Source organism: Nanorana parkeri, unplaced genomic scaffold (assembly GCF_000935625.1).
Source record: "Nanorana parkeri isolate BGI_ZX_2015 unplaced genomic scaffold, ASM93562v1 scaffold2813, whole genome shotgun sequence".
Classification (NCBI taxonomy): domain Eukaryota; kingdom Metazoa; phylum Chordata; class Amphibia; order Anura; family Dicroglossidae; genus Nanorana; species Nanorana parkeri.
The window spans coordinates 66,499-79,110 of NW_017309081.1; the positions used below are offsets into that span (position 1 = coordinate 66,499).

At 48.4% G+C, this 12,612-nt stretch overlaps 1 protein-coding gene across 3 annotated transcripts in view; it reads left to right on the forward strand.

Moving 5' to 3' along the window:
- LOC108802349 (calpain-1 catalytic subunit-like) overlaps nt 1–5,840 on the forward strand; it is a 33,652-nt gene extending 27,812 nt beyond the window's left edge. For 2 of the 3 annotated variants that reach the window (XM_018574213.1, XM_018574212.1), the window contains exons 14-22: nt 48–87; nt 1,068–1,133; nt 1,240–1,297; nt 1,622–1,686; nt 1,860–1,928; nt 2,562–2,640; nt 2,796–2,912; nt 5,657–5,712; nt 5,758–5,840. In XM_018574213.1, coding sequence (XP_018429715.1) covers nt 48–87; nt 1,068–1,133; nt 1,240–1,297; nt 1,622–1,686; nt 1,860–1,928; nt 2,562–2,640; nt 2,796–2,912; nt 5,657–5,712; nt 5,758–5,784 — 577 coding nt within the window. In that variant the 3' untranslated portion in view covers nt 5,785–5,840. The remainder of the gene's footprint in view (nt 1–47; nt 88–1,067; nt 1,134–1,239; nt 1,298–1,621; nt 1,687–1,859; nt 1,929–2,561; nt 2,641–2,795; nt 2,913–5,656; nt 5,713–5,757) is intronic. The other variant, XM_018574214.1, reaches the window with a different exon arrangement.
- Nucleotides 5,841–12,612: the final 6,772 nt, after the last annotated feature.

The following is a 12,612-nucleotide window of genomic DNA, read 5'->3' on the forward strand; positions in this document are numbered from 1 at the left end:
GGAACTTGGATCAGTATTCTTCCTAACCTGTCTGCTCTTCTCTTTAGAGAGCTCGATGAGGACGTCACCGCAGATCTACCTGACCAGGTAAGGGCCCCAGTAAAAAGAATGTATAATTTTTTTAGCATATAGACGAATAATCAGTATACAAAACCCATCAGATCCTGTCCCCAAATAGCTTACACTCTGTCCCCACCACACCCACTATTGTCTCATATTTATATCGCTGACATATTCCACAGCACTGTACAGAGGACAGTAGAGGAACTTGCAGTCTAATGTCCCGACACAGTCACAACAAAGTCCAAATCCCATTCGCACTGCCACGGTCTCAAAACCACAAGGTATATGTGGTGCCCAGGTGACCACACGGATGGCGCCGTGCAAAACACTAGAAGTAAATAAAAGTAATTCACCGGCAGACACTTGAAGGGTTTTTAAAGTATTGATATGTTTATTCAATACCCAATGTCACATAATGTCATACGGTGCTAAGTATGACAGTATGTGACATTGGGTATTGAATAAACATATCAATACTTTAAAAACCCTTCAAGTGTGTGCCGGTGAATTACCTTTTATTTACCATCACAGTCGCACACACTTATTATGATGATGATATAAATTTATACAGCTCTGACATATACTGCAGTGAGCCAGTCACATCAGTCACTGCTCACATGACTCTCTGTGTACAAAGCTGAACGCAGTGCAGTGAGGAGAAGTCTGATGGTGACTTCTCTGCACTGGGGACACTCCACTCCACACCACTGATATGTGGTCACATGACACTGCATCCACAGTAAATGGACTGGAACTAATCATTCCCACCTGCACCAGAGGAGCTTACACTCTAATGTTCCACCACAGTTTCACACTACTATTACTATACCATTTTCCATGTGTCCCATATGTTACTTCAAGTTAACACCGTCTGTAAGTATACTTCTTGCTGCAGTGACAGAGGTGGACAGACAGAGGGCAGCAGAGCTCAATGTCTGTACACTGGGGGGGACTATGGAGGTGGCTTCACATGTGATGCATCTTGTGGCTTTGTGTCTTCTCAGGAGGAGATCTCAGAAGATGACGTGGATGATTCCTTCAAGGCTATGTTTCGGCAGCTGGCAGGAGATGTGAGTTGATTGGCGGTGATTGTCTGGTAGATGAGATATGTGATGGGTTTATAGCCAACCTAAGTTTCTGTAACTATAACATGTTCTGTCTTGTTTTTCTGCTAAGGATATGGAGATCAGCGTCTTTGAGCTGAAGACCATACTCAACAGAGTGGTGTCCAGACGTAAGTAGAAGATGGGCTCCTGGGTGTCAAATTGGGTCAGCTGTCTGGGGATATGGTATGGTAGGGCGGGAGTCTGGGGATATGGTATGGTGGGTCAGGAGTCTGGGGATACGGTATGGTGGGTCAGGAGTCTGGGGATACGGTACGGTGGGTCAGGAGTCTGGGGATACGGTACGGTGGGTCAGGTGTCTGGGGATAGGGTACAGTAAGTCAGGTGACCAGAAATCTAGTACGGTGATGGGGTATTGGGAGTTGGGCATCCGGGGAATATGGTGAAATGAGATAATTGGCGGCCTCTTCACACTTCTTGTCTCTCCTCCTCAGACAAAGACCTGAAAACTGACGGCTTTAGCACGGAGTCCTGCCGCCAGATGGTCAACCTGATGGATGTATCCTTCTTCCACAGACTATGCCATTGCAGTCATTGGCTGATTCTTGCTTTCGGGTCCCTCACAACTTTAGTGTTAGAAACTTGCAACCACCATTACCTGTATACGTCGTGTGTTAGGGTCCCTTTAAGGTTTGTGTATTAGTTGCAGCAGATCCTTAACTCTTTCCTCAGAAAGACGGTAGCGGAAAACTTGGCGTCGTGGAGTTTCAGATCCTGTGGAACAAGGTCCGCAATTGGCTGGTAAGAGCTGCTAGTTGTATTTTTCTATTGTATATTATTTCATAATCCGTATAAAGAATACACTACGGGGGTCTATTTATAAACAATATGTCGGTCGCCCTACAAATATCTATATCTGTGGGAATACATGCAAAACAGACGTTCTTTAATGTCGAATGTTATTATATGTCATGTAGTATTGCATTATGGTCACCAGATGGCGCTAAAGGAGCATAGGAAAGCAGTATTTATATTCCATGCTCCTCAGCGCCATCTAGTGGCCATAATGCAATACTACATAGTTACATAGTTACATAGTAAGTTTTTAAATACTAAAAAAGGGTCTAAAAAGGAAGGAAGGAAGCAGAGACAACAAGTATACCAAAAATCATGACATATAATAACATTCAGAATTACATTCGACATAATTACAATATTTTCGTCATCTTTCGGTTCAGATTCTGGTGTCGCACAGATCCAGACCTTTGGTTGGCTGTAGATAAAGTACAATATTAAAGTTCTGGATACTTTTGACTATAATAAGATATTTTGCACTCCATTTGTCATTTTATTATTCTATACAGCAGTTTATATATGTCATCAATTAAAGTTGTAATTAATGGAATTTTGTCTGTCTGATCTTTTTTCCTGTAGACTGTCTTCCGGGAGCATGATATGGATAAATCCGGGACCATGAGTTCCTACGAGTTGCGTATCGCCCTGGAAAGCGCAGGTGAGCGTTGACTTGGTCTCCTTTGCAGAGTGTATGAGGTCTGGCTGCAATGTTCCATACACGCTGGCTGTGCCGATTTATGACTTGTAGGAAACCTTTCATAGACCCGTATACTGTCTTCCTGTGTCCGTATTGATGTCTCTGTCTCTCTGCAGGGTACAAGCTGAATAATAAGATCATGCAGGTGCTGGTGGCCCGTTATGCTGACAACGACCTCGGAGTCGACTTTGACAATTTTGTGTGCTGTTTGCTGAAGCTGGAGGCCATGTTCCGTAAGTCTGAGTGTGCCGTTATTGTGCCGCCATTCTCCGATAATCATGTAATACCCTTCATACACCCCAAATGCTGGGCAAGTCTAGAATTATATCTGCTGGCTCCTATCCTCACGTAATACCCCCCCCCCATCACCACCAGGAGCCAACATTCTATTTGATATGCTTTACAGAAACCAAAAAGGATTCTAGGGCTCCATCAGAGGAGTGCGGGGACCTCAACAAGCTCCCATCATCATGTAATACCCATGATCTCCACCAGGGGCCAGTATTCTATTTGATATGCTGTAGAGCAGTAGTTGTCAACTTACTGGGTATAGGGGGCCTCAGCTGTGGCCCCTGACATCCACAAAGGGCCACACTTAATGTTTGTTTGTTCAGCAGGAGATGGTCAGGGACCAGAGGATATGCTATAGGTGTGGTTTTGAGAATGCAGATGAGAAAGACTGGGAACATGTTTACAAGAGCCTGGTGGAGATTACTGCTCTTGCAGTCCTTTTGGAATTAATTTCCGCTCCTTCTGACTGCCGGGGGGTCAGGAGAAGTACCAAAGGGCCACAGTTTGGGCACGAGGGCTGTGGAAGTGACAAAAAGGATACAAGGGGTCCATGAGAGAAATGCTGGGAACCTACACAGAGTAACACCTGACCATGCGAGACCCTCGGTAGAGAGAGGACAGACGCTGTGGGTTTAGGACGGAATTTGCTTGTGCTGGTTATCGTGTTATAAGTGATCTCGGTAGTGCTACCGATGAGTGTGCAGATGAAGCCAGCAGGTTCCCAGTGAGGGCAGCACAGAACGCGTATGATGAGTGGGAAAAGGAGCTTTTCACTGTTATGTCTGCCGGTGCCCCTCACTTTATCCAAGCTGTAGCCCGTGTCTCCTGATCTATAACCATGTACCGTGTTTCCCCGAAAATAAGACACTGTCTTATATTTTTTTTGGCTAAAAAAAAACACACTATGTCTTATTTTCGGGGAAGGTCTTAATTTTTTTAATGTATAACAATCCAAAGTTAATGCAAATCCAAATGAAATAATCCAAAATGGCAAAGTTAAGAATAGGGTGATCAGGGGTGCCGTACCTTTCCAAGAGCAATTTGGTAACCAGAAAAAGCGAAGCGCACTTTCACTATGGACTCCTCACAGGCGGAGTGCATTTGGTATGACTCCGCCTGTGACAGGAGGCGGAGCTATAGAGGAGGCATCGGCTTATGCGGCTCTGCTCCCTCCGCTGCTGCCTCGCTTCCTCTAGCGCTGGCTTCATTGGCACCGCTGATTCCCTCCCGCGGCTCTTCAAGTTTCCCCTTTATGCCACCACCAGCCCTGGCAATGGTCACAACAAGGTCTTATTTTCGGGGTAGGTCTTATATTTTAGCAATTCCCAAAAATAGTACTAAGTCTTATTTTCAGGGAAACAGGGTACGACCCCTGACCCTGGTGCCCAGCCCCGGTCTTTTATTGTCAGCGGTTGTAATGTAGACACTGACCTGGGTGTCAGACACCAATGAAGGACAAGTTCACACTATGAGACCTTCAGTGAACTGATAGCAGTGTGCTCAGGATTCCGGGGTCAGCGACTTGTGTGCCGCCAATTCAATCATCAAAAGAAACCCATCGCACACCTAACCGGATAATCCCCTCAAGTATCGGGTGCCGGATTTCCCACAAGGCCCGTCCTCAGGGCAGCAGCAGGGAGTAGAGGGGCAGCAGGGGTGTGGAATTCCTATCTCCCGATGCTGGGGACATGCAGTTCGGGGCACAGGGCGGGTAGTTGTTTTTCTACATTTAGCTCTGCTTTGGGCAAGCAGGGCTAAATGTACAGTGGGGAAGATGTGTCGCAACATGGCGATGTTTCAGAACCCGTTTGGTCCCTTCATCAGGCAAACAAAGTGTATTTCTGCACGTATTGCTTTGTATTCACTGTGAGTGGCCGGATTATATACAGTATATATAGTGGCCAGATTATTATGACCACCTGACGTTTGTAGGCAAATTAGCTATAATTTGGCGTTGAAGTTGCTAGAGGGCCAGACCATTATAAATAGGGAAGCAGGTTGGTTACCACGACAGTAGAAGTGATTTGTTTCTGAAGATACGGGGAAACAACGCGATTTAACAGCCTTTGAACGCGGGATGATTGTTGGCGCTCGGAGCCATGGAGCGAGTATCAGCAAAACAGCAGAATTCCTTAAATGTTCAAGAGGGGCTCATTGTTAAAGTGTTTAAAGACTGGACTGTCAGCCGAAAATCTGGGTCTGAACGTGTGAATTGTGGCCGCCAGCGACTAGTCAATGTTAGGGCAGAACGGGGGAGGGGCAAGACTGGTACAAGACAACAGAAGGGCAACAGTGCCGTGTCGGATTCCTCGCATCACCTTTCAACATCTCGTGGAGTCACCAGGCGGCCCAACGAAGTACTGATGGGGTGGTCATAATAATCTGGCCACTCAGTGTATACAAAGAATGAACCAATTGAAAATCACCAAAGCCCCTCTGACATCATCGTGACGTCACATTCCCGCCAATATTAATATAATCACCGACATCATTGCCTCTGCATATAAAGGACGCATAGACATTTGTACCTTTTGTGTGCGGTCATTGGACACGCCATATGCAGGACGCGCTGAATGATACAAAATTGGGCAAATGGCCGTTCATGATTCCCATCCTAGAAATAATGATTGCAATCACTCCATACAATGTCTGTGTACAATATGAATTGTGTGTCTGCACCTTGCAGGGTTTTTCAAGGCCATGGACGATGGAAGCGGCATAGCGGAGATGGGAATGGGAGAGGTGAGTTGGCAGCTAAACCCTTGATTGCTGGTTTGTGTCTTGCAGTGGCTGACGCTGACGATGTGCGGATAGACAGACGGATGGGCGGCCGTATTTCCTGCCCCGTCTGGGTACAGACACTCCTCCTCCTCCTCCTCCTCCTGTGTATTTGCTCTCACTAACCTCCTCTTATCACTTGGACTCTGCACACAATTGCTCTGCACATCTCCACCCGGTGGCCATGCCACATCTTCCCAGAAGCCTCTGTACATAGGACTTTCCCTGACCACTCAGGGCCAGCCAATCAGAACGTTGGATGTGGCTCTCAGGTGCCTTATAGCTCTTCCGTGCAATCATAATTGGGGGGCGGTATCGGTCCCCACTAAGCGGGATGCAGAGGCTTTGTTTTTATTGGTACCCAGAAACCTGCATAAAGGGGGGCAGAGATTCAGCACTTTCCTGGTGGAGACCACCGAGCGCCCACCGATCCCAAACATTTCACAGTGGCAGCTCATCGGGAACCCCCCCACATACACGTATCATGTATCATATTGTATGACTTTAATATATATACATCTGCCATTGTTGACTTCCTTCTAAAGGAAATGAAATGGTTGCCTGGACCTCTGGCGTCCTGACCGGTGACCAGCGCTACAGCCAGACAATTAGCATTTTTTGAAGGTTGTCACCAATGACATCCAGCATTCTCTTCTCGGTAGGGTTTCCTTTAAGGGCCATGTCACCCTCTGTGTGTCTTACATGCCGCGTATTCTAGGCACGTTTATATGCATTTCCATGTATCCCCGTGGAAGGTGAACGCACCAAAGATGCGGCAAGCAGGTTTATTTTTGTAACAACAACAAAACACAGAGGTGCGAAATGGCGCTAAGGTCCGTGAACTGTCGGTGGGAGGGTGGGGGGTCAGGGACCATTTCTCTGCTTTGGGGGGGATAGGCTTTTCCATTCTGAGTTCTGTCACCAGTTGCCTGCTCATTCTTCATGGGTGGGGGGGGGGATGGGCGCTAAGCTTCCACTCGGAAGAATTGGATTTGGCTACCCTACTCCCTCCTGGGGGGCTCCTGTTTGTTTTGGGGGTGAGTTAGCCTGTCGTATTTGGGGAGCATTGCCCCTGGGCTCTATATTTGGGGGATCAGTGAGGTGTCTCACTGTGAATGTGGACATTGCTAGACTGCATGTTAATAAATAAAAAAAAAAGACAATAAAAGGGTTGTGCGGATTTTCCTTCGGTCTCTTTATTGAAGAATCTTCATGTATCAGATATGTCATTGGCTAGAAAAGCTGCTCGTCCCCCCCAAACCCAGCGAGGTGCAGATATTGTCCCAGTGCTCTCCTCCATACGGGTCAGAAATCTGTGAACTGACACATTATACAGATCCAAAACTAATGTGATCATTTCTGAGCCGGCCAATCCCACCATTGTAATCCATAAACCTGGGCGAGCTTTCATGTTTGTGATATATGACCAAAAGTATGTGGACCCCCCCCCAATGACTGAGCTCAGGATCTCCAGTGAAGGGGACTGTCAATACTACATCATATAAAGACATTTTGGTGACGGTTCTGTTCCAGCATGACTGTCCCCTGTGCACAAAGCCAACTCCATAAAGACACGGTGTGATGGAACTTGAGTGGCCTACACATAGCTCAGACTCCGCCATACTTGAACACCTTTTGGGGTGAATTGGAGTCAGAGATCTTCTCATCCAACATCCGTACCTGATCTCACCAATGGCCACAAATCCCCTCAGACACAAAGCCTTCCCGGAAGAGTGGAGGTTGGTTTTGGAATGGGATGTTTAGGAAGCTCATAGAGGAGTGATGGTCAGTGCACAGAGCTCTGACCTCCAACCCTACTGAACGCCTTTGGGATGACTCTGCTCACCCTTTGTGGGCCCGGACTTCTTATCCAACATCAGTACCTGACCTCACAATGGGCACACATTCCCACAGACACACTCCTAAACCTTGTGGAAGCCTTCCCGTAGGAGTGGAGGAAGTTCTAGCCATAGAGGGGGCCAACTCCATATTAATGGTGATTGGTTTGGATGTCCAACAAGCTCACAGAGGTGTGATGGTCAGGTGTCCTCAGTCTTCTGGCCACATAGTTTATGTATCAGGTGCGGGAGAAACCGCCATTGGCCAAGGAAAGCCATCCCAGCTAACTGACTTTTCTTTTGACTGTGTTTAGCCAGAGACCATTTGCCAGTGTCATGGAGGGGTCATCAAACATTCCCAAATCTCCTGGTACAACCGCAAACTGAGGGGACACGTTCCCTAACACTGTTCAGAAATACAGAGAGGTTGTCCAGGAAGTAGGAAGTTGGAGTTTTCTATCCAGCACCTTGGTTGACTGACTGCAGGTACGCTACAGGAAATGGTCAGAGACTGCAGGTACGCTACAGGAAATGGTCAGAGACTGCAGGTACGCTACAGGAAATGGTCAGAGACGGCAGGAAATGGTCAGAGACTACAGGTACGCTGCAAGAAATGGTCAGAGACTGCAGGTACGCTGCAAGAAATGGTCAGAGACTGCAGGTACGCTGCAAGAAATGGTCAGAGACTGCAGGTATGCAACTAGAGATGGTCAGGGACTGCAGACCTTCTACAGATGTTCAGAAATACAGAGAGATTGTCCAGGAAGTGTGAAGTTGGAGTTTTCTATCCAGCACCCTTGGTTGACGGCAGGTACACTACAAGAAATAGTCAGAGACTGCAGGTATGCTACAAGAGATGGTCAGGGACTATAGGCATGCCAAATGAGATGGTCCAAAACTAGTTACGGGACAAGATGGGAAGAGACCGCAGGCATGCTATAAGGGATAGTCATTGACTGTAGTTATGCAACAAGAGATGGTCAGAGACTACAGGCATGATACAGGAGATGGTCAGAGACTACAGGCATGATACAGGAGATGGTCAGAGACTACAGGCATGATACAGGAGATGGTCAGAGACTACAGGCATGCTACAAAAGATGGTCAGAGACTACAGGCTTGATACAGGAGATGGTCAGAGACTACAGGCATGATACAGGAGATGGTCAGAGACTACAGGCATGCTAGAAAAGATGGTCAGAGACTGCAGATCTGCTCCAGACGTTGGAGTTTAGGGAAATGCTTCAGGAGACTGTTAAAAATTGGAGACATGTTATATGAGACTGCTAGAGATCACTGCTATTACAGCCCCTTCACACATTCACACTCCATGCAGCTTACAGATGACTTGAGCCGCATGTAATATTTCTCTTCGCGGGATCCATTATAACACATCACAGGAAAAAACAACCTAAAAATAGAAAGGGATGTACAGCCCAGAGAGAGTCAGATGTGGGAAAGGATAAAAGCGACGCAGTAACTAGCCGGTCTAAAGGATATTATCCTGCGTTGGATTGAGTAAGCTTCTAAGTAAGGAAAGCATGGACTACTGTCGGCAGGGGCCCCGAGGGCCACTCAATTAGTGGCAATGGGCCAATGCCACAGGTTGGGGACCCTAACCACTAACACTGACTTCACCCCCCTGACCTCTGTGCTTGTCAGTGATGAGTATATGGGGTCAGCATCGAATGGTAGCCGTGGCTGCGTCTCGCGGGGCCCCTGTATGTGGACTTTTCTGGAAGGACCCCGAATTCTGCTCATGTATCAAACGCCATGTTTTGTATCTGATATATTATTTATTAAACCTCTAATCTGTCCTGATGAGTTCACTGTAACAAACAAATTCCCCTGAAGGTGCCGCACACGGCTGGCATCGCACCTCTGCTCCGTACCCCGCGGTGCCGCCAGTGCGAAGACCCCGAATTATTTTGGGTGGAGCTGTGACTCCGCTCTGTTTCCACCCTTGCTAATCACGTTGTGGTGAGCAGCAGAACGTCGGGGACAACTGTTGTAATTCCTCTGAGTTTGTCATCCAGCAAAAGCCCCGAAAGGCAGCTGCCACCAACGCCACTTGTACGAGCCGCACGTCACCTGCCGGGGTCACATGACCGCGTAACAGGACACCAAAACTTTTACTAGAAAGATCTGCACGTCCGCTTCCCTCAAATTCCATCCGCGTGTCTGCGGTTCTGGGAGTTTCTTTCATCTAATAAACATAAAACAAAAGTCACCACCTGGATCCCACTCTGCTTCTGAAGGGTCAGATGATTGGCCGGCACCGAGCAAAGACAACAACTGGATCCCACTCTGCTTCTGAAGGGTCAGATGATTGGCCGGCACCGAGCAAAGACACCACCTGGATCCCACTCTGCTTCTGAAGGGTCAGATGATTGGCCGGCACCGAGCAAAGACAACAATTGGAGCATGCTGGAAGTGCCGAAATTCAATCAAGAAATGTCCAATGTATCACTAAAACCTGAAGGAGGGTGGGGAGCCGTCATCTACGAGGAAGACACGTGGTCAGAAATGAAGCGTGATTGGATCACACAAATGATTGGTGAAATCGAGAGAAGAATTCACGACTATGGCTAGTAAAAGCATTTCCACACTCACAATATGAAGAGGACTCCGGGGATCGGGACTAAACTGTTGTGTAGTCTTCCAAAAACCTCATCAGTGATGATAAAAGAAAGAAAAGCTTCAATTTGCTGAGGAGCAAAAAGATTGGAGCAATGGAGAAAGGTCATGTGGTCTGATGCATCCAGATTGACCTGTTCCAGAATGATGGGCACATCAGGGCAGGGCCGTAGCGAGGGCAAAGCGACTGAGGCTCTCGCTTCGGGCGCAGGTGCGGGGGCGCAGTCAGGGCTCAGCCAGCAGGGAGAAGGGGAGCGGCACAGCTTGCAGCTTTTCCTCTGGATCCCCGATGCCTCTGCCCATAGAGATGGGAGAGAGCAGCGGGGATCCGATTAGAAGTGAAACGCTGCACAGCCAGCGGGAGTGGAGGGGGGAGCCGCTGTCACAGCAGCATGGCCGAGTGGTGAGGAGAGAGAGAGACGCTTGGCCAGGATCTGACAGCCAGCGGCTCTCTCTCTCACCGCTCGGCCATGCTGCTGTGACAGCGGCTCCCTCCTCCGCCCCCCGCGCCGTCTTACTTCTCCTTGGATACCCGCTGCCTCTGCCCATACAGGCAGGGAAGAGCATCGGGGATCCAGAGGAAAAGCTGCAGGCTGCGCCGCCCCTCTGTGCGTGTCTGAGCGGCTGAGGATCGGTACATATTGGTGATATGATATCCGATCCCCTGTGTGCAGAGCAAACACTGGAGTGACCACATATAGCACATAAGGAATGACAGGTACTCTTTACATAGGCTTCAGGGGTGTCTTGGACTCTTAATGCCTCCTCTGCACTCCCCCAACCAGACTGACTACAGACTGTAGCCGATGGATTGTTTTTCCAGCTGCCTCAGCTGGGATCTGACAGCGCTTAACCTAGAAGTGCTCAGATATGAGTGCTTCCAGGTTCATTGATCAGCAAATGGATCTGCTCTCTATCCTTATGGACATCCTGAGCCCCCCACCCCTGGGAGGGGCCACAGATGAGCCCAGCAAATACGTTGGGTGAGCTTCACTATGTCTAACATATGGAAGTGATCCGGAGGCAAGTTTGTTTGCATCCCATCTTCACCTCCGCCGATTCTGAGAGGAAGATATTTTCCTGCGCGCGGCTGACTTCCTGCCTGGACATTTAGAGTTGGTCGCTGTAAGTTAGGTTGTGGCCTTATGTGATATACACTAACAGACAAGTGCAGACATTTCAGCTACACAGGAAATGTCCATACGATGTGGACTGAGATCCGTGAAGATTCCGGAATTCTTCCGTATGGATTAAGTGGCGGAATTAAAGGAGAACTCTGCTAATTGCAGTGTACATCTAAACTGGTCACTTAATATAGTGTGTCCTCTCTGAACAAAAAGCACTTGGTGGTCCCCCAAAAGTTAGGCAGTCACAGACAAGTGGAAGGTTTTACAAAATCAGGAGCTTATGTGACACCCCCCCCCCTATCTATGGTGGAGGCGGAGCACAGACTGCACACCTCCCAATCATCTTAAAGCGGGGGCGGGCACAGACAATTTAGGATTTTGTGCCACACTCAGCCTGAGCATGGCAACCACTGCCCTGCCTCTGACCCCATCTGTACCAGCTCTCATCTCATAGTCACAGATTGCATGGTGCCCCCGCATGCATCAAGATATCGGTACCGTTCTATATGTACTGGATGTGGCCACCAGACTGTAATTCGAGAAACAGCAGAATGTGAGCAAAACTGTAATAATAATCTCTGCCATCACTCACAGAACATGGCCGGGCCCTTCCCATCACCCGGGACGGGGACACTGCGGAATTCTTGGTAAATAAAGAACACATGTAGCCAGCACCGGAGACCAGCCAGGCGCCACATTCAACAGATTAGATGAGGTCACAACAGTGCTGCGGAGTCCGGGTCTTTGGAAGTGGGTCTCCCTCTCTGCTGAGAATTGGGGGCCCCATAGCAGGAAGTGAGCCCCATCCTTCAGGGCCCCCCCCTGGTCACTCTCCTTGTGCTTGTATGTCTGCCTGCGCTGCTCCGATTCAATATCCGGGCTGTGGGGGCTCAGTCTGTACGGGCTCAGGATTTGCCTCTCTTTGGGGTCTGGTAGTATCTTCAAGTGTGGGGCCAGTTTGCAGCCTCTCTGTAGTAGGGATGCACCGTTTATCGGTATCGAGTACCGATATTTTTATTCCGGTGCTCGTCAATACCGAATACCGATACCGGAAGTCCTATTAAGGAAGCCAGGCGGCGTGTAATGACTCGCTGCTCGGCTTCCTGATACCGGAAGCTCAAGTATTGGGCTAAGCATCGGAGCATTTGGGTGAGTACTCGCCTAAATACTCGGCACCGGTACAAGTATCAGCATCGTGCATCCCACCTCTGTAGTATCTGCTAAGTAGTTTGTTTCATTTCTCCTTTAAGTGAGATTTTGCC